The sequence below is a fragment of the Phacochoerus africanus genome, chromosome 9 (assembly GCF_016906955.1).
Source record: "Phacochoerus africanus isolate WHEZ1 chromosome 9, ROS_Pafr_v1, whole genome shotgun sequence".
Taxonomy (NCBI): domain Eukaryota; kingdom Metazoa; phylum Chordata; class Mammalia; order Artiodactyla; family Suidae; genus Phacochoerus; species Phacochoerus africanus.
Genome location: NC_062552.1, coordinates 24125574 through 24145362, shown reverse-complemented (window position 1 = coordinate 24145362; position 19789 = coordinate 24125574). Strand labels below are relative to the sequence as shown.

The 19789-nt window shown below is 54.2% G+C and overlaps 2 protein-coding genes across 4 annotated transcripts; both read left to right on the top strand.

Annotated features, from left to right (window-relative positions):
* Nucleotides 1-3041: 3041 nt before the first annotated feature.
* NRM (nurim) lies at nt 3042-6631 on the top strand. The gene is made up of 4 exons (XM_047797625.1): nt 3042-3550; nt 4401-4597; nt 5203-5379; nt 5715-6631. The coding sequence occupies exons 1-4, from the start codon at nt 3418-3420 to the stop codon at nt 5994-5996; spliced, it is 789 nt and encodes a 262-aa protein (XP_047653581.1). The 5' UTR covers nt 3042-3417; the 3' UTR covers nt 5997-6631.
* Nucleotides 6632-6752: 121 nt separating this feature from the next.
* PPP1R18 (protein phosphatase 1 regulatory subunit 18) lies at nt 6753-17265 on the top strand. 3 transcript variants are annotated; one of them, XM_047797598.1, is made up of 4 exons: nt 6753-6854; nt 8592-10232; nt 14774-14984; nt 16376-17265. In XM_047797598.1, exons 2-4 carry the CDS (start codon nt 8619-8621, stop codon nt 16393-16395), a joined length of 1845 nt encoding a protein of 614 aa, XP_047653554.1. In that variant the 5' UTR covers nt 6753-6854; nt 8592-8618; the 3' UTR covers nt 16396-17265. The 3 variants fall into 3 exon arrangements, with proteins under 3 accessions (XP_047653554.1, XP_047653553.1, XP_047653552.1); XM_047797597.1 differs by lacking the exon at nt 6753-6854 and adding an exon at nt 7425-7535 and having other exon boundaries at nt 8074-10232; XM_047797596.1 differs by lacking the exon at nt 6753-6854 and having other exon boundaries at nt 7948-10232.
* Nucleotides 17266-19789: the final 2524 nt, after the last annotated feature.

Genomic DNA, 19789 nt, shown 5'->3' with positions numbered 1-19789 from the left:
CTGATGGGAATGTAAAATGATCCATCCGCTGTGGTAAGCAGTTTGACAGTTTCTCAAAAAGTTGAACATAAAATTACCATGTGGCCAGTATTTCTATTCATAGGTATATACCCAAAATAATTAAAACAGATGTTCAAACAAATGAGGATGTTCATATCAACACCTTACAAGAGGCGAAAGATGAAAAGTACACAAATGTTCATTAACAGATAAAGGGATAAAATTGAAGCATTCATATGGTGGAATATTATTCAGCTGTAAAGGGGGATGAGGATTGTGCTACAGTGTTTTGAGGATGAACCTCAAAAGCATTTTGCAAAGTTAAAGAAGCCAGATGCAAAAGTTCACATTATATGATTCCACTTAATAAGAAATACCCAGAATAGGTAATCCATAGAGGCAGAGAGTAGAGTGGTGGTTGCCAGGGGCTACAGGGGAAAGAAAATGAGGGGAGACTGCTTAATTGGTATGGAATTTTATTTTGTGGTGGAGAGAAAATGTTTTGGAAGTAGGTAGAGGTGGTAATTTCATGCATTATGAATGTTCTAAATGACTCTGGACTGTTATCTATTTATTTATTTATTGCCTTTTTGTCTTTTAGGACCTCACCAGTGGCATATGGAGGTCCCCAGGCTAGGGGTTAAATTGGAGCTGTAGCTGCAGGCCTACCCCACAAGCCAAAACAATGCTGGATCCAAGCCGCATCTGCGACCTACACACGCAGTTCACAGCAACGCCAGGTCCCTAACTCACTGAGCACAGCCAGGGATTGAACCCATGTCCTCATGGATGTTAGTCGGGTTCACTAACTGCTGAGCCACAATGGGAACTCCTCTGGACTGTTATCATTATTTTTTGTCTTTTGTCCTTTTAGGGCCACACCTTCAGCATATGGAGGTTCCCAGGCCAGGAGTCTAATAGGAGCTGTAGCCGCCGGCCTACACCACAACCTAAAGCAATGCTGGATCCGAGCCTCATCTGCAACCTACACCACAGCTCATGGCATTGCCGGATCCTTAACCCACTGAGCAAGGCCAGGGATTGAACCCGCAACTTCATGGTTCCTAGTCTGATTCGTTTCCACTGTGCCACAGCAGGAACTCCTGGACTGTTATCTTTAAAACGGTTATATCATGGAGTATGTGTATTTCAGTTTTTTAAAAAATGCTGATTAGTTTTGTGCACTTTACTGCAGGTAAGTTATATTTAAGTTCGGAAATTTTCATTGTAGTAGAAATAGCATGAGCTTTGTCAAACACTGTGCTGGCTCCTCCATCACGCCCATGGCACTTGGAAGTTCTGGGGCAACCGGAGCCACAGCAGCCATGCCAGATCCTTAACCTGCTGTGCCACCAGGGAAGTCCCAGTGCCTAATCTCACAATATTTATTAAGTACAGCCATTGTGGGTGTGCCACGCTGTAGGACCCAAACAAATATTAGTCCCCATGTATTCACTCAAAGCCTTGTACTGTGCAAAACTGTCCTTGAGGTCCACTGGGTGCCTTACAGCACCTGCTGTCTAATGGGACTGCTCGCATTTAAATTTCTAGAGAATAAAGATCTGTTCTAACGCTTCCCATGAATCCTACAGCTTGTACATTGTGTAATAAAAGTTTCAGGATCGTAACAGGAAATGATGGCACAGTCAAATTAGGATAATTTGGAGAGTTTATTTAATGAAGTGAAAATTAAAGAGAAATCACAAAGAATAATGAAATACCCCAGTATCCACAGCTCTGTTGTGACCACCTTTAAACCCAAAAAATTGGAGAGGAGGGAACAGTTACATAGAGAGGTTTCCCTCAAATGCTTTGATTTTCATTGATGTAGTCAATTCAGGACAACTTCCTGAGGCAGCAGGATGGAGAGTGAATCAGAAGGGAAAACAGGGTATCTGGTACAGTATACAGTAGCGTTGATTCAGAGGAGAGTGGGAGGGAGGAGAATGAAGTTAGCCTGTGGGATGCTCTCCAGCAATTTCATCATCCCTGAGCCCACAGGACTAGCAGCTTTTTTTTTTTTTTTTTTTTGGTCTTTTTAGGGCCACACCCATGGCATATGGAGGTTCCCAGGCTAGGGGTCTAATCGGAGCTACAGCTGCTGGCCTACACCACAGCTCGCAGCAACACTGGCCTACACCACAGCTCGCAGCAACGCCGGATCCTTAACTCACTGAGCAAGGCCAGGGGTCAAACCCACATCCTCATTGATACTAGTCGGGTTCATAACCCACTGAGCCACCATGGGAACTCCCTGGAGTTTGACTTTTATTTTTTATTTTATTTTATTTTTTGTCTTTTCTAAGGCTGCTCCTGCAGCATATGAAGGTTCCCAGGCTAGGGGTCTAATCAGAGCTGTAGCTGCTGGCCTACACCAAAGCCACGGCAACATGGGATCCGAGCCATGTCTTTGACCTACACCACAGCTCACGGCAACGCTGTATCCTTAACCCACTGGGCAAGGCCAGGGATCGAACCTGCAACCCCGTGGTTCCTAGTCGTATTTGTTAACCACTGAGCCATGACAGGAACTCCTGGAATTTGATTTTTCGATGTAAATGGTAGTCTGTAGGAATTACAAACAGGAGTATAGGAAAAACTTAATATCTTTGAGGTTTCTGACTTGTGGAGTCAAATTAATGAGGTTGAAGGCTAAAGTCATAGGTAGTTAATTATCACAGCTTGGATGAAATTAACCTACAAGGTTTACAACTGTAATAAAATTTTCTATCAAATATTTTAACATTGTTACTCTCATAGTTACAAAGCAATAGCCTTTGGCATTATTAGAACAAATCTTTCAGTGGTACAGACAAGTTCTCTGCCTTTAGCAAACGGAGAGGCAACAACTCAACAGTAAGTTATAGAATAAGCATTAATTTGTGGTAAAATAGTAACTCTTTCATCCAGCAAGATGTAATAGGTGATTCAGAGCTGTGGGTTCTCAGCCTGGGTCAACAGTCTTCTGTTCTCTCACCTTTCATTATTAAAGTGTTAACTGAGGCTTTGTGACCTCTCACTCTGGCTATTTTCTATCAAAGCTGTTGAAGGAAAGGGGGTTCATAATGCTCTGTTTCTGCAAGAATCCTGCAAAAGAGGAACTGACTTCATTTTAGATGCGAAAACTCGCCGAGCTGTGGAATCAAGCCACGTGAGTGACTGCACAGCCCTTGCCCTTTTCACCTCTCACTTGGGATTCTAACATTCCCTTCTGTGACGCGGAGATCGCAGGCTCCCGGGGATCCATCCTGCAGCCTGGTAGTGGAAAGCCGCGCGCGCGCCTGCCGGAAGCCCGGACGCCGGCGCGCAGGAGCCCCGCCCTCCTGGGCGAGGTCCCCGGCGGGAGGCGGGTCCGGGGCGGGGCCTGCAGCCGCGGGAATCCCAAACCCGCCCCTTTCCCCACCTCTGTTTCTCGCCATGGCCCCTGCACTGCTCCTCGTCCCTGCTGCCCTCGCCTCTTTCATCCTGGCCTTTGGCACCGGAGTGGAGTTCGTGCGCTTTACCTCCCTTCGGCCACTTCTTGGAGGGATCCCGGAGTCTGGTGGTCCGGGTGAGCGGGAGGGGCCGAGGACGAGCTCTGGGGTAGGGGGGTGGAGCCGGAGCCGAGGGAGCGGGGGCGGGGCTTGGAGACAAATGACAGGGGAAGTCCAGGAGAGGGAACTGGAACCGTGCAAGCCGCCGAGGAGCTGCAGCGGAGACCAAAGGGCTAAATTGGGAACCCAGGGATTAGTGGTTTGGAGAGGCGGGAGAGTGAGGCTGAGGGGGAGGGAAAGGGCGATGAAGAGAGTATTCCAATGAAAGTGCTTCGTAAAGAGGACTAAGTAGAAGAGTGTTATAAAGAGGGAGTATTAGGAGAACTGAAACAAGAAGGGCAGTCCAACAGTGGGTGGCCTCTGCAGCCGTGCGTTTCATGACTATCCAACACGAATCCTTTTCCTCCGAAGGAGGTCTGGGGAAGAGGGAAGAAACAGGGAAGAAAAACAGGAAACAAGAAGGAAGAAAAATGAGGTGGGGAGTTCCTCTTGTGGCTCAGTGGATTAGGAACCTGACATAGTATCCATGAGGGTGCGGATCCCTGGCCTTAGTCAGTGGGTGAAGGCTCTGGTGGTGTAAGCTGCAGCGTGGGTTACAGATCTAGCTCAGATCTGATGTTGCCGTGGCTATGGTGCAGGTCTGCAGTGCAGCTCCAAGGCTACCCCTAGCCCAGGAACTTCCATATGCCACAGGTATGGTCCTAAAAAGAAAACAAAACAAAAAAGAAAAGTGAGGTGGGCAAAGCCTAGAGAGGAAGCATTAGGCTCTTGAAAACATTAAGGGATGTGGTCCTAAGATGAAATAAGGGTCAGGAGTGTTGCCCACCATCTTCTTGATTTTGTGTCCGTTTTTCCAACTCCCGCTAGATGCTCGCCAGGGCTGGCTGGCTGCCCTGCAGGACCAAAGCATCTTGGTCCCTCTGGCTTGGGATCTGGGGCTCCTGCTACTATTTGTGGGGCAGCACAGCCTCATGGCAACTGAGACAGTGAAAGCATGGATGTCCCGGTACTTTGGGGTCCTTCAGAGGTCACTGTACGTGGCATGCACTGCCCTGGCCTTGCAGGTATGGAGCCCTGGCAGCTAAGTCCCCAAGGGAAACAGTCTGTGGGAAAGATGCTGTCCATTGGCAAGGCAAGGGCCTTAGGTTTTCTGATAAAATGTGGATTGAGGAGGAGAACTGAAGGTGTTCAGGACTGTAACCTCAGCTTCCATTCCTCCACAGCACAAATCCTACTTTTTATCAAGAAGGATGTACTGCTTGTCATTCCCCGAGCACGATATGTGCATTCTCACCCTTGCAACTTTGTTCCTGTTGTCCTGCTTGAGATACCCTTGTTCGCTCCTCTTCAGTCCCATCCTTTCTTCACAACCACCTCCCTAGGTTTCAAGAGAAGGCTTCCCAGTTGCTACTCATCTGTCTTCCCAGTGGGTGCTTGGCATAGGCTACTTTGTGTCCCTATCTGGTTACTCACATCCATTCTGTAACTCCTCAGAGTAGAGTGGAGTCATCCTTACATCCTTGGGACCCCACCCAGCCCCCTCCCCTTGGCAAACATTTTCACAGTGGAGGTGGGAAAGCAGAAGGTCAGCCTGGGGTGGGGGCAGCCTCTGGGTCTAGGTCTTTCAGGGGTGGGCTGCTCGAATACCCACCCCCTCATCCTTCTTCAGCTGGTGATGCGGTACTGGGATCCCGTACCCAGGGGCCCGGTGTTGTGGGAGGCTCAAGCCGAGCCATGGGCCACCTGGGTGCCCCTCCTCTGCTTTGTGCTCCACGTCATTTCCTGGCTCCTCATCTTCAGCATCCTTCTCGTCTTTGACTACGCAGAGCTCATGGGCCTCAAACAGGTGAGGCTCCCAGATCCCTCCCTGAGACCTCTGATCCTTTCCAGAACACCTCTTTCCCTTCCAAGGATGTCCCTCCTCCTCCTTCCTCTTGCTTTTGACTCCCTCGCCTCCCTTTCTTGTAAGATAGTCTCCCCCCAAAGGCCAGAAACCATGGCTCTTCTGGACCTGGGGAAAATTCAGGGGCCCGAGAGGAGGGTCAGGGACCCAAGTCTCAGAGGGGTGGTTCTTGGATGGAACCTGAGTTATAGAAGGAGGGTGCCTGGAAGGGGAGGAAAGAGGCAGCCAAGTTGTGACAAGGGCTTGAGTCCGCTTCTAAGCCGTTCTCCCTCTCCCAGGTGTATTACCACGTGCTGGGGCTGGGTGAGCCCCTGGCCCTGAAGTCTCCCCGAGCTCTGAGACTCTTCTCTCACCTGCGCCACCCCGTGTGTGTGGAGCTGCTGACAGTGCTCTGGGTGGTGCCCACTCTGGGCACTGACCGCCTCCTTCTTGCTCTCCTCCTTACCCTCTACCTGGGCCTGGCTCACGGACTTGACCAGCAAGACCTCCGCTACCTCCGGGCCCAGCTGCAAAGAAAACTCCACCTGCTCTCCCGGCCCCAGGATGGGGAGGCCGAGTGAGAAGCTAACCCTGGTTCCAAGCCCTACACTTCCTCTCCCTCCAATTCCAAACCCCTTCTCATCCAGGCCCTGCCTGCTTCAGACCAGAGACCCAAATCCAAGGACTGAAGGACTTGTCCCTTCCCCTGCTTAAGCCTCTCCTTCTTGGGTCCAGCTCTAGACCCTAAATTGAGTTTCAGCTACTGGACTCCAAGGTCCACTTCTCACCAGCCAGGAAGAGGGAGTGGGAAACTTTATCTTTCTCCTCATAGTTTAGGGCTTGGCCCTCCGTTTACAACCTCCTTACAAGGAGAAGGGTCTGGCCTGACCAATCCCCTGGCCCTGTTACTCGCCTCTGCGCCTCAGGGATTCTCTTCCCACGTCTTGCTCCACCTCCTAGAAGCTGGACCAAGGTCTGCAAGTTTGACAATAGAGGCTGCCCCCCACCCCCCCACCCCAGGCTCCAGGCCTTGCAGCTGCAGGCCAGCCCCACCGCCTGGCCTCTCCAGCTCCATAGGCCCTTGCCCTTGGGCTCTATCCTCGAACTTAGTTGGGCAGATTCTCCCGCTCTTAATTCAGGTGACTAAGTGCTCCCTGCTCTCCCGAGGAACTCGCGCTACAAGAAAATAAAATCCAGCCTGGTTTTTCTACATGTAGCATGCAGTCTGTCCAGTGCCTCTCAAGCTGCAGGGCTGATTCTGGGAAGGACAGGCGAGCCAAGCCCGAGTCAAGGCATCCGCCGCGCCCTCTGGCGACCGCTGGGCGGCGGCCACTCCCAAAGGACCCACCCCTCCTCCAAATCCCCCAATTTCCTCGCTGCAGATTTGGGGGCCCCGGCAGGAGACAGGTTGAAGCTGAAGAGTGGGGACAGCGGCTCGGGTAAGAAAGCGAGCTTCCGAAACCTTTGGCTTCCGAGCACAGCTCCTGCCGATGCCCCACCATCGCCACCACCACGGGCCCCCCGTAGCCCTGCGGCCGCCCCGGCCCCCACACTAACAAAGGCTGGCCGGGGAAAGCAAAAGCGTGGGGAGGAGCGGCAGGAGATGGGAAGGGCGGGCCCCGCTCAGAGCAGCTGCTGCTTCCTCCCCAAGTCCCTCGAGGGGCCTGAGTCACGGGCCGCCGCCCTGGGTCGGCGAGCTGGGGGCGGGGGGTCTGGACACCTGGGTTATCCCGGGTTACCGGGCGGGAGCCGGGTGAGAGGCCCTGGGGACAGACAGCGTAAAGGCCAGGGCTTGCGGCGGGAAAAGAGGTGTCCGGGAGCCCAGTCCCACGCGGGGTCGAAGAGGGCGAGGCTCCGCCCCCTCGTCCGGCTCCGCCCCGCGCCCCCTTCGCTCTCCCCCATTGTCCTCAGACAAAGCGGTCGCCGCCCCCCGCCCGGCCCCCAGGTCTCTGTCTCCGTTCCTCCTCCTCCGCTCCCTCTTTCCCTCCTCCTCCCCCTCCCTCCTCCCCTCCCGCCTGTCTCCGGATCTCCCTCGATCCCTCTCTCCTCCTCTTCCTCTCTCCTCCTCTCTCCGGACACCAGGCTCCTCCGCACCCCCTCCCCCGGGAGCCCCGCGGCGAGTGAGTTGACGGAGGGGCTTCAGACTTGGGGAGGGTGTCTCCTCTCTCCCGTCCCTTCTCCCGTCCCCGGCCCGGACCTTGGGCTGTCTCCTCTTTGTGCCGAGATTGCCTGTCTGTGCGGCCAGAGCCGGCTGGGGATGGCCGGCTATGTCGGGGTTCCGTGAGAGCCGAGACCCGGGCACGGGACTGGCAGGCTCCGGAGGCGTGGAGCTGGTCCTTCGCATGCCTGGGTCCCGGGGCACCGCCGGTGCGGGAGGCAGGCGGTGGTACGGGGACCGGGTGGGGGTGGACGCCAGGGTTCTGGGAATGTGCTGGCAGGTCTGACGCCCGGGTTCCGAAAGTCCCCGGGGGAGGGTATTTCCCCTGACCCGCCTCGGGGCGGAGTGCGGGGCGGGGGGTGGGGGCTGGGGGGCCGGAGAGGCGTGGCCCGAGCGGAGCTGGAAGGGGAGCCCGGACCTCCGGGGCCCGTGCTGAGACTCGCCGGGCTGCAGCCGCGGAACTCCCTCACCCCTCTGCCCCGATTTCCCCTTCTCCCCAGGACTCGTCCACTCTCCGCCCTCCCACCTTCCCGACACCCGTGCAGGTCCCACTGCCCCCTCTCCGGCGGGATTCCCTGACCTCTCCTCCAGCTCTCAGCGCTCCTGGGTAGCGGTGAGGCAACCTTGCCTGGATCCTGTTCCCGTCACCCCCAGCCTCTCTTTTCTCTTCCTCCCTCGCGCCAACTTCTTTCGTTTTTCAGTCTTTTCACATCCTCGGGACTGTCTGATGCCCATTAACCTGTGCTGACAAATCTGACTCCTACCTCTGCCCTGAATCTCCACTCTTCCTCTCAACTCCCTCCCCCCAACCCCTCTACCTGGCTCTTAGTTCCTTCGCGTTCTCAGTGTTCCCCCTTTTCTGCCCTCCCTCTTCTCCCTCTTTCCCTCTGTCCTTCCTCACTCTCAGCTCCTCTGCCCTCTTCCGAGTCCCACCTCTCCCCCCACTTCCTCTCCGCCCACCCCCATTCTCACCCCCTGGGCCTTTCTGGAGCCTCTCCTTCCTGTTCTCTGCCCCCAGCGCTCCCCCACCCTCCCCAAGTCGACCATGGCCACCATCCCGGACTGGAAGCTACAGCTGCTAGCCCGGCGCCGGCAGGAGGAGGCAGCCGTTCGTGGCCGGGAGAAGGCAGAGCGGGAACGGCTGTCCCAGATGCCAGCCTGGAAGCGGGGGCTTCTGGAGCGCCGCCGAGCCAAGCTTGGTCTGTCTCCTGGGGAGCCTAGCCCTGCGCCTGGGACTACGGAGGCTGGACCTCCAGACCCAGACAAGTCTGCCGTCCTCCTGGAGGCCATTGGGCCAGTGCACCAGAACCGCTTTATTCGGCAAGAGCGCCAGCAGCAGCAGCAGCAGCAGCAGCAGCAGCGGAGTGAGGAGCTACTTGCAGAAAGACGGCCTGGGCTCTTGGAGGCCCGGGAGTGGAGATCCAGCCCTGGGGAGATGAGGGATCAGAGCCCCAAGGAAAGAGAGTCTAGAGAAGAGCGGCTCAGTCCCAGGGAGGCCAGAGAGAGGAGGCTGGGGATAGGGGGAGCTCGAGAGTCAAGCCCCAGGCCTTTGGAGTCTAGGGACTGGAGGCAGAGCCCAGGAGAGGCTGGAGACCGGAGCTCCAGGCTGTCAGAGGTGCGGAAATGGAGGCTGAGCCCTGGAGAAACTCCGGAGAGGAGTCTAAGACTGGCAGAGCCTCGAGAACAAAGCCCCAGGAGGAAAGAGGTGGTGGAAAGTAGACTGAGCCCGGCGGACTCTGACCACGAGAAGCTGGGCCTGACAGACGCCCATAAACGGAGGCCTGACTCTGGAGAGTCTCAGGAACAGAGTCTGGTGCTGGAGGCATCAGAGTGGAGGCTGAGCTCAGGAGAAGAAAGAAAAGACTGCTTGGAGGAATGTGGGAGGAAAGAAGAGAGGACACTTCCAGGGATGGTCCCAGAGGACATTACAGGGTCGCCAGAGACCCTGACAATGGAGGCTGCAGGCAGCAGCTCCAGAGGAGTGGAGGCAGCAGACCAGAGGCCCATCCCTGTGGAGGATGGCGAGAGGGACTTGCGGCTGTCAGAAGGGTGGAAATGGACCCTGAACTCTGGGAAGGTTCGAGATCGGACACCTAGGGACACAGAGACTCAGAGTCAGAAACCGGAGTCTGCAGAGAAGCACTTGGGGCCTCTTGGTGCGGAAGTTGGAGAAGGGGAGGCGGAGAAGGAGGAGGCAGGGGCTCAGGGCAGGCCTCTGAGCGCCCTGCAGAACCGCTGCTCAGTGCCCTCCCCCCTCCCACCAGAGGACGCTGGGACTGGAGGCTCTAGACAGCAGGAAGAGGAAGCAGGGGAACTCCGGCCCCCACCAGCAGCCCCTCTGTCTCCCCCACCCCCAGCCCCACCTGCCCCCCAGCCCCCTGGGGATCCCCTCATGAGCCGGCTGTTCTATGGGGTGAAGGCGGGGCCAGGGGTGGGGGCCCCCCGCCGCAGCGGACACACCTTCACAGTCAACCCCCGACGGTCCGCGCCCCCTGCAGCTGCTGCCACTCCAGCCACCCCAGCCACAGCTGATGCTGCAGTCCCCGGAGCTGGAAAGAAGCGGTACCCAACTGCCGAGGAGATCTTGGTTCTAGGGGGCTACCTCCGCCTCAGCCGCAGCTGCCTTGCCAAGGGGTCCCCTGAAAGGCACCACAAACAGGTAGGGAGCAGCTGAGCCAGACTTCTAGAAGCCCAATGGTCCGTTCTCTGTGGACTCCTGTCTTTCTGTCTTTTTTTTATACCCCGGTATCCTGTCTGTTCTTTCTTAATTCGTGCCACCACCCTTCCTCTCTGTACACACACCCTTCCGTCTTATAGTCCTTCTTTTCCATTCATTTCCCAGCCCCAGGATCCTGCCTGTGTCCTGGGTGTGTCTCTCTCAGGGTGTGCTCCAGCTGCTCGCTCTCCCTTCCCTCGGGCTCTGAGCACCCCCCACCCCCCATTCTTTCCATTCCTGAGTCTCTGACCCAATCCAGCCCATCTGGTGGGAGACTTGAACCGAGACCACAGCCCAGCACCTATGAGGGCAGGCTCCACAGGGCAAAAGCACTGCCAGCCTCCCAGGGGAGAGAGTGTTGGGGTAGGAAGCCTGGGGAGGCCGAGGGGGTGGCTTTGGGGTTCTAGGGAGAAATGGCAGTGGGGAGTAAGTGGAAAAAGGTCTCACGATGCAAGGCAGAGGGATGCAAGGCAGAGTGGAGGGGAGACGTCCTTGGGGGGGAGGGGAGGGGAACATCACTGGCCAAAGAGCAGAGAGAAGGCTTTTGAACCCCATGTCTGCCCCATGGGAGAGACACACACAGAGGCCATTTGAAGTGGGTGACCTCGAGGTTGCACACCCCCAGCTGGGCCACAGCTTCAGACAGTGCTCCCTTCTCTCTTGGGACAAGAAAAGCCTTCTCCTCTTCCAAAATCCCCCCTCCACCCCTCCCTGGCTGTCCTTCCTCCCTGGGCTTCCCCTCCCTCCCCAGAACGGGCTCAGTGCTTGGTTTTCCCCTTTCTTCCTGCCTTCCTGGCCTCTCCCTTCTCTTGGGATCGGAAGAAAGAGAAGTGAGTTTGGAGCCACTGTGCAGGGTTTTCCCCTTTTTTCCTGCCTCCCTGGCCTCTCCCTCCTCTTGGGGTCAGAAGAAAGAGAAGTGAGTTTGGAGCCACTGTGCAGGGAGTACAATGGGAGTTGGGGATGGGGGTGAGGGCTGAGGCTGGCAGAAAAGGTCAGAGGTTAAACTGGAAGAAAGGCCCTGCAGGGAAGCTGGGAACAGCCAGGCTGACTTCTTCTTCCCCAACTCCTTCCCCATCTACCCGTTTCCAGCTTGAAAATCTCCAAGGAAAGAGATTTGCTGCATCTAACACATCTCCCTAGAGACTGGGGAGCCCTTCCTGGTCCTGATCCCATGTGTGACATCCTCAGACTTGTTTTTCGTGTCCTCAATATCAGTGGGGAAGCACAGGGACCAATGCTTGGGGGACACGTGAGACCTCGATTCATCTTCACAAGAAGCTTATGGTCCCAGCCCCTAGCCGAGCCATGGTCCCTGAGTCTGTCCTGAGCTCTCTGACTTGCAGATGCCAGGAAGTGGGTCAGGAACAGCTGGGGTGACTCGTTCCAATAAGTCCCTTTCTACTGTAGGGGTTGGCTTGTGCCCCCTGGGGAGGAACAAAGACACGAAGGCATGAAATTTGGGGCCCAAAGCCCAGGGAATGCTTGAGTGCCTGGCAGGACCCGCGAGGGTGACCGTACCTAGGTCAGGGAGCAGGGGAGACGGAAGCAGGTCGCCCAAACAGGAAGCCTGGGTGGGGGCCGGAAGGCTGGTGGGGCTGAATGGCGAACGCAGGGCCATGGGCCTGCCAGAGCTGTGCTCAGGATGTGGTGAGAGAAGAAGGAAGCGGCCACTCGGGGGGTGGGGGTGGGGGTGGGGAAGAAGCAGTGCAGAGTTCTCTGGGCCCAGATACCTTCCCCTCAACCCTCCCTCAGGCCTTCACCACGCTGCCAGCACCTTGTTCATCAGGGATGGGCATGCCCTGTCCCCACCCAAGGGATCAGGGCCACAGCATCCCCCCCACTTCCCTAAATAACTCCCATTTGCAGGCTAATTCCATCAGATGTATCCCTGCCACTGGGAGAGAAATCCCTGCCCTGCCACTGGAGCCCAGGGGTTGGGCTGTGGCTGGTGCCCTTCCTTCCCCAGAGGCCCCTCTGGCGGGGAGACCAGCCCCTCCCCTCTCCAGCCCCCTTGTGACCTTATATAGCTGATGAGAGAGGAGTGAGTGAGTCACCCCCTCCGTGCCCCCCCCCACACCCGTGCAGGCTGTGCATTCCTGAGAAGCCCAGTCAGTAGTTGGGGGGGGGGAGAGAAGCAGGGTGAGGGGAGAGAGACACACAGGGACAGAGAGCAAAAAAAAAAAAAAAAAAAAAAAGAACTTTTCCAGAATGGACAATAACGACACAGCTTGTTATCCCAAAAGGCAATATGAAAATGAAACAGAAAGGGGTTCCCAGAAGTTTAGGTAAAACTGTCAGCAGTAGAAGTGGTTCCTTTTGGGAAGTTGGGATATAAGGGGCCTGATTCTTGTCACTCGATTCTGCCAGCCAGCTGTTCCACAGACACAGACTGGGGTCCACTGGGTACAGGCTGGACTGCTCCCCTCCCCCATGTTCCCCCAGTGTTGATCTTCTGTTGAGACCTCATCTGACATCTGGCTGAGCCCTTCCTTACCCACTGTAGCAACCTCCACACTTCTATTGACAGAAGGCACAAGTAAATTCTCTGGAAGGTTAGGTTAGGAGGTGGTTAAAAAAATGACAGCAGGGACAAGTGGAACCTGGAGGGCCAGGAGGTAGGAGGAGCAAATATGACAACTTTATAATAGTATGATCCAGAGAGAGGGAGCCATTGGGATATTTGGAGGAAGAGTGTTCCAGGCAGAGGGAGCAGCCAGTGCAAAGGCCCTGAGGTAGGCGTGCCCTTGATGGGATTGAAGGAATTCATGGCCAATGTGGCTGGAGTGGAGGAGGATACCCAAGAAGTGAGTGGGGAAAGTCACTTTGGGGCCACCCATTGGCCTGTGACCAGGCTCTGGCTTTTGCTCCCAGTGAGACAGGGGCCAATGCCAGGTTTGTATCCAAGGAGTGACACACACAGTCTCTGAGTTCCAGCTTCCCTCGGGGACCTTGGTGTTAGCAACCATCTGTCCAGCCACCGTCCTGGTTTCTCTCTTTTCATACCCAAGTCCATGCAGAGATTCAGGGATGCAGGGCCCCCGCCCTGAGTTTCCCAAACAGATGCCAGAGAAAGCCTGAGTAGATCATCTGGACCTTTCTGAGCAGTTCACATGGAATCCTTCTGTTGGTCTCCTTAATCGCTTTGGCTCCCAGAGTTAATCCCACGCTGCCCCTTCCCCCTGAGCTTCTTAGGGCAAAGGGGAAGGGTAAAAAGGTAGTGAGAACAGCTGGGGCTTGCCTGCTCTCGAGACAGTATGTTTACGAAGGATTTTCTGCCCCTTCCAGATCCCCCCTCTGGTCCTTTGCCTCTGTCTGCATGTCCCCTCTCATGCCCTCTCCACCCCCATCCCATGTTTGCATGGACTTTCCTCTCTGCCCCGTCACCTCCCCCTTTCAGGGACACATTTTCTCCCTGTGTTTTGGGGGAACGTTTCATTTCCTCTGCACTTTTCTCTTGGTCTCCTATCCCCTCAGACCTGAGACTGTTTCCCGTGTTCACTCCAGCTGGAGGAGAGGAGTGAGGGTGGGAGGAGCTAGTGTCTGGGGTCCTGGGTTTCTTTCACAGCAAGGGGCTGAGAGTATGGAAACCAGTGTGTCTGTCTCGGAGTTCCCTTGTGACACAGTGGGTCAAGGATCTGGTATTTTCACTGCAGGGGCTTGGGTTGTTGCTGTTATAAGGGTTCGATTCCTAGCCCAGGAACTTCCACATGCAGTGGGTGCAGACAAAGAGAAAAGAAAAAAGAGTGCCTGTCTTTTGCTTTTGCCTAAGACTCCCTCCCCAGTCAGAACTTTCCTGCTTAGTAGACACAAATCTTACCTCCTCCAGGTAGCTGTCCTGATTGCTCCCAGGGTGCCCAAAGACTCGATTCTTGCGTTTCTGTTTTGTGTGTCAGCTTTTAAGGGCTGCACCTGCAGCATATGGAAGTTCCCAGGCTAGGGGTTGAATTGGAGCTGCATCTGTCAGCCTACACCACAGCCACAGCAATGCGGGATCCAAGCCATGACAGCGACCTACACCACAGGGCATGGCAACGCCTGGTCCCTGACCCACTAAGCGAGGCCAGGGATCGAACCCACATCCTCATGGGTACTAGTCAGATTTGTTTCCTCTGTGCCACGAAGGGAACTCCCCAAAGACTCAATTCTGATCACAGGACTAACCTCCATGTCTTTTCATTTCTTTTTACCTTTCTGCCTCCCACACTCTAAAGAGTGAGAACCTTGGTCCTGTGTTACTCACTTCTGCCACCCAGGCCCCTGCCAAAAGCTCAGGCCAAAGTCAATGTTTTTGAAACGATATGACTGAAGAAGGAAAATCTGAGATTAGAGAGCAAATACTGAAAGGAAAACTGGTTTCCAGAGTGACTGGGGAGGCCAAAGCCAGCAGAGGGCCCAGATCCAGCCCCCACTCCCCATCCTGCGCCCGCTGCCCTGCCGTCTTCTCCGGGCTGACCTCGCCTCCTCGCTCTTTCTCTCCCCCTCAGCTCAAGATCTCCTTCAGCGAGACAGCCCTGGAGACCACGTATCAGTACCCCTCCGAGAGTTCGGTGCTGGAGGAGCTGGGCCCCGAGCCTGAGGCCCCTAGTGCCCCCAGCCCCCCAGCGGCCCAACCCGACGACGAAGAGGATGAAGAGGAGCTGCTACTGCTGCAGCGGGAGCTCCAGGGCGGGCTGCGTACCAAAGCCCTGATAGTGGGTGAGCAACAGGCTCTGCCATCCCGAGGGCGCCCCCTGGTGTTCAGAGGGGGCACGGCGGCCCAGGAGGACGGGGAGGATTTAATGCTGGCGCTTCCAGGGCCTCAGCAGGGTTTCTAGCCCAACTGGCTGCTTTAACAGATGGGGAAACTGAGGTCCTAGTAAACGAAGCGCACATGCGGTCTCCAGATTTCAAAACCAGGACTCTTGCTGAGCGCTATAGTGTGGTTAAAAACATAAGTGTTGGATCAGGCCTAAGTTTGATTTCCATCCTGTCTCTTAGGGAAATCACCTGACCTCTGACCTCAGTTTATTATTTGTGAAATGGGGTTAATAATAACTACCTCTTGGAGTTCTCGCTGTGGCGCAATGGCTTTGGTGGTGTCTTGGGAGCGCTGGGGCGCAGGTTCGATCCCTGGCCCTGTACAGTGGGTTGGGGATCTGGCTGTTGCTACAGCTATGGGTTGGGTCTCGACTGCAGCTCGGATCTGATCCCTGGCCCGGGAACTCTGTATGCAGTGCAGCAGCCAAAAATGAAAACAAAAACAAAGAACAAACAAACAAAAACTGCCTCCTGGGAGTTCCTTTCGTGGCTCAGCAGAAATGAATCTGATTAGGATCTGTGAGGATGCAGGTTCGATCCCTGGCCTCACTCAGTGGGTTAAGGATCCAGCATTGCTGTGAGCTGTGGTGTAGGTCGCAGGCGAGGCTCCCATCTGGCATTGCTGTCGCCATGGTGTAGGCCGGCAGCTGTAGCTCAGATTCGACCCCTAGCCTGGGAACATCCATATCCTGCAGATGCAGCCTTAAAAAGACAAAAACAAACAAACAAAAACCTGCCTCCTGCAGTTGTTGAGAGGGTTAAGTTTTGGTTTTTGTTTTTTGTGGGGTTTTTTTGCTTTTTAGGGCCACATCCGTGGCCTATGGAGTTTCCCAGGCTAGGGGTCTCATCGGAGCTACAGCTGCCTGCCTACACCACAGCCACAGCAATGCAGGATCTGAGCTGAATCTTCAACCTACACCACAGCTCACGGCAATGCCAGATCCTTAACCCACTGAGCGAGGCCAGGAACAACCTTGACCTCATGGTTCCTGGTCGGATTCCTTTCCTCTGCACCACGACGGGAACTCTGGTTATTTTTGTGACATACCTATGAACTATGGCTGGACATCGACTCTCCTGCGGTCACTGTGAGATTAAACAAGTTATGAGGATGGCTGGCACAGAAGCTAGGCTAAATGAGTGAGGGGTGCTCTTCCTGGTAGGAACAAGCCCTGTGATTTGGAGAATACTGTGTGATTTCCTACGTAACAGCTGGCCTTCAGTATGGGGAGTGGGTGGGGACTGAGACCTTCACTCATTCTCTGTCCTTATTGCCTCCTCTCCCACAGACGAGTCTTGCCGGAGGTGACCCTCTTCCAACGCAGGCCTGTACCTCCCTCCTTCCCAGAACTGAAGATCCTGGAGCCCAGAAGATTCAGAGCAGACAGACCCTGAAAATGAGCCTGGCAGGGAAGGGCAACTAACATCTTCCAACTCGCTTTCCTCATCCTGTTTCTGGGGGCAGAGGCAACTGCTCAGTTTCCACCCCAGGCAGATGTGCTGGTGCATCCGAGGTGATCCCAAGTCCCCCTTCACATCCTGGGGAGGAGTAGAGAGCTCACTGGGGTGGGGAGGCAGCACCCTCTCCATCTCCCGGGCAGGGTACAGTCTCTTCACAGACTCCCCCCACCCTCTTGGGGTCTCCGGATTTAAGCACCCACATCCCTGGGAGGCCGGGCCTCCACTCCATTCCCAGGGAGGGCCTGGCCTCCTTACTGTTCCTTAGGTTACTGCCCCCTTTGTTTACTGCTCCTGCCTCCTCTCTGGACCACAGCCTGGTTTACAAACCCCATCAGCCCCCAGCGCCCACCTGCCAAAGTCCCAGGTTTACAAGCCACGCCTCCTCGGAGGGCCCTGTGGAATCTTCTCCTCTGCCCCCTGCTGTCACCTCCGTGGGGTATGGCTTCCTCCACTTTTGCTCAGTATTACTGTGTCTCGGTTTTCCCCAAGAGGGAATGCTGGGAACCTTAACTCTGTATCCTCCCCACCCCCCACCCCAGTTATTTAATTCTGTTCCTCCTAGTGGTTCATGAGTGAATTGAATTGCGAGGGTGTGGGGTGGATCATGAGGCACCTCAACTCTCTTCCCGTTTCTCCTTCCTTCTCCATTGCCTGTTTTTGTTTTGTTTTGTTTTTGTTTGTTTTTTAACTTTCCATAATAAAATGGAGCTCTCTCCGACTCTCCCGCTACTTCTCTTTCTTTAGAAAAAGCACATGCGGAGTTCCCGTCATGGTGCGGTGGAAACGATCCCACTAGGAACCATGAGGTTTCGGGTTTGATCCCTGGCCTCGCTCAGTGGGTTAAGGATCTGGAATTGCCTCGACCTGTGGTGTAGGCCAGCAGCTGTAGCTCTGATTCAACCCCTAGCCTGGGAACTTCCATATGCTGTGGGTGCAGCCATAAACACACACACACACACACACACACACGTACACACACGCGCGCGCGCGCAAAGAAAAAGCATATGCTGGAGTTCTCTGCAGCACAGTGGAGACACTACAGGCTCCAGTGTTGACACTACAGGGAACTTCCACATGGGGAAGATGGGCCAAAAAAAAAAAAAAAAAGTCCATGTGGTGAGGGTGGGGTTAGTATGGGTTCCTCATTCCAGGCTTCTCTCATCTTCTTACTGGCCCTGAGGAGGAAGTAGCCATGGCTGTGGGAAGGGAAAATGATGGGAATGGACCAGAAACTCAGCACTGACCTATCAAAAGGGCTGTGGGAGAGCTCACCCTGGTTCCTCAAAGGACTAGCAGGAGAAGGACTGGTGTTTTGGGGGAGTTTTTAAACCTTTTATTATTATTACTATTATTATTATTATTTTAAGTCTACGAATGTTTTGGAGTTCCCGTTGTGGCTCAGTGGTTAACGAACCTTACTAGTATCCATGAGGACACAGGTTTGATCCCTGGCCCCGCTCCGTGGGTTAAGGATCCAGTGTTGCAGACACAGCTTGGATCTGGTGTTGCTGTGGCTGTGGCCGAGGCTGGTGGCTACAACTCTGACTGGACCCCTAGCTAGGGAAACTTCATATGCTGTGGGTAGGGCCCTAAATAGAAAAAAAGAAAAAAGGGAAAAAAAAAAGTCTAGGACTGATTTGAGGAAGCATCCACTAAACTGGAAGTACCACAAAGGCAGACGATGTTGGTTGGGTTTACGTAGCATCCCCAGCCCTGGCACCTAGTGGACACACAAAATTATTTCTAGAGTGAATGACTGAATAAATGAGTGAATAGATGAAGAGAGCTAAAAATTTGGAGGCAAAAGACACTCTGAATTGAAGGATTCTGGTCAGAAGCCTAGTGCAATGCAAGCAGCCAGAGAGTGTATGATTAGTAGTGGCTAATCCATGGGATTTTACTCCAAGACTCCGGACCATAAATAATAAATCTACTGAGGGGAGTTCCCATCTTGGCACAGTGGTTAACGAATCTGACTAGGAACCATGAGGTTGCGGGTTTGATCCCTGGCCTTGCTCAGGGGGTTAAGGATCTGGTGTTGTCATGAGCTGTGGTGTAGGTCGCAGACAAGGCTCAGATCCCACGTTGCTGTGGCTGTGGCCTAGGCCGGCAGCTACAGCTCTGATTAGACCCCTAGCCTGGGAACCTCCATATGCCACAGGAGTGGCCCTAGAAAAGGCAAAAAACTAAATAAATAAATAAATCTGCGGAAATTGCAGGTTTATGTTCATATTCCAGAAAAAGGGTCTCCTCTGATAGGCGATGGGTTTTATATTCCTAAAGTTTTAAGAACCATAGATAATTCATGGCTTTGTGGCCCAAGTGTTGTGGTTACAGGGAGGTTTTCCCATTTCAATGAATTTCTATCTTCCACAAATGTGGAATATCTATATTTTGATTGTTAGGTCTTTTTTGTTGTTGTTGTTGTTGTTGTTGTTGCTATTTCTTGGGCCACTCCCGCGGCATATGGAGGTTCCCAGGCTAGGGGTCGAATCGGAGCTGTAGCCAGTGGCCTACGCCAGAGCCACAGCAACGCGGGATCCGAGCCGCATCTGCAACCTACACCACAGCTCACGGCAACGCCGGATCCTTAACCCACTGAGCAAGGGCAGGGTGGGAACCCGCAACCTCATGGTTCCTAGTCGAATTCGTTAATCACTGCGCCACGACGGGAACTTCTGTTAGGTCATTTTTTAAAGTTCTGGCTAGTAAAAGACATGGCTAAGCAGTTATATTCCTGTCATTAGAGGATGCTTCTCCCAACCTAGTCAAAGGAGAATCCCCCTTTGTTAAAAACAAAATGTTACACAAATTGATTTTTTTTTTCTTTTTTACAGCTGCACCTGTGGCTTATGGTAGTTTCTGGGCTAGGGGTTGAATTGGACCTGCAGCTGCTGGCCTATACCTCAGCCACACAGCAATGTCAGATCTGAGCCACATCTGAGACCTATACCTCAGCTTGCAGCAACGCTGGATCTTTAACCCACTGATGGAGCTATGGATTGAACCCTCATCCTCATGGACACTATGTCAGGTTATTAACCCGCCAAGCTGCAGTGGGAACTCCAGATAAATTGATCTTAGACATATGTTGAAAGTCTTTAATTTACTAGCAAGGGAACAAGCAAAGTGTCAAAAGAATGAGCCCCTTCAGAGAGAGTGTGGGCATGGAGGGAAACGCTGGCAGCTAACTTGGTAAAGATCCTAATCAGCTGTGACCCAGGAAAGCAGAGGCAGAAAGC

Excerpts from the sequence above, each read along its gene's own strand:
- PPP1R18 (XM_047797598.1), top strand. The coding sequence starts at position 8,619 with ATGGCCACCATCCCGGACTGGAAGCTACAGCTGCTAGCCCGGCGCCGG. Across the intron at positions 10,233-14,773 it reads CTGAAAGGCACCACAAACAG|CTCAAGATCTCCTTCAGCGA; the intron begins GTAGGGAGCAGC and ends TCTCCCCCTCAG. Across the intron at positions 14,985-16,375 it reads TACCAAAGCCCTGATAGTGG|ACGAGTCTTGCCGGAGGTGA; the intron begins GTGAGCAACAGG and ends CCTCTCCCACAG.
- NRM (XM_047797625.1), top strand. The coding sequence starts at position 3,418 with ATGGCCCCTGCACTGCTCCTCGTCCCTGCTGCCCTCGCCTCTTTCATC. Across the intron at positions 4,598-5,202 it reads GCACTGCCCTGGCCTTGCAG|CTGGTGATGCGGTACTGGGA; the intron begins GTATGGAGCCCT and ends ATCCTTCTTCAG. Across the intron at positions 5,380-5,714 it reads AGCTCATGGGCCTCAAACAG|GTGTATTACCACGTGCTGGG; the intron begins GTGAGGCTCCCA and ends TCCCTCTCCCAG.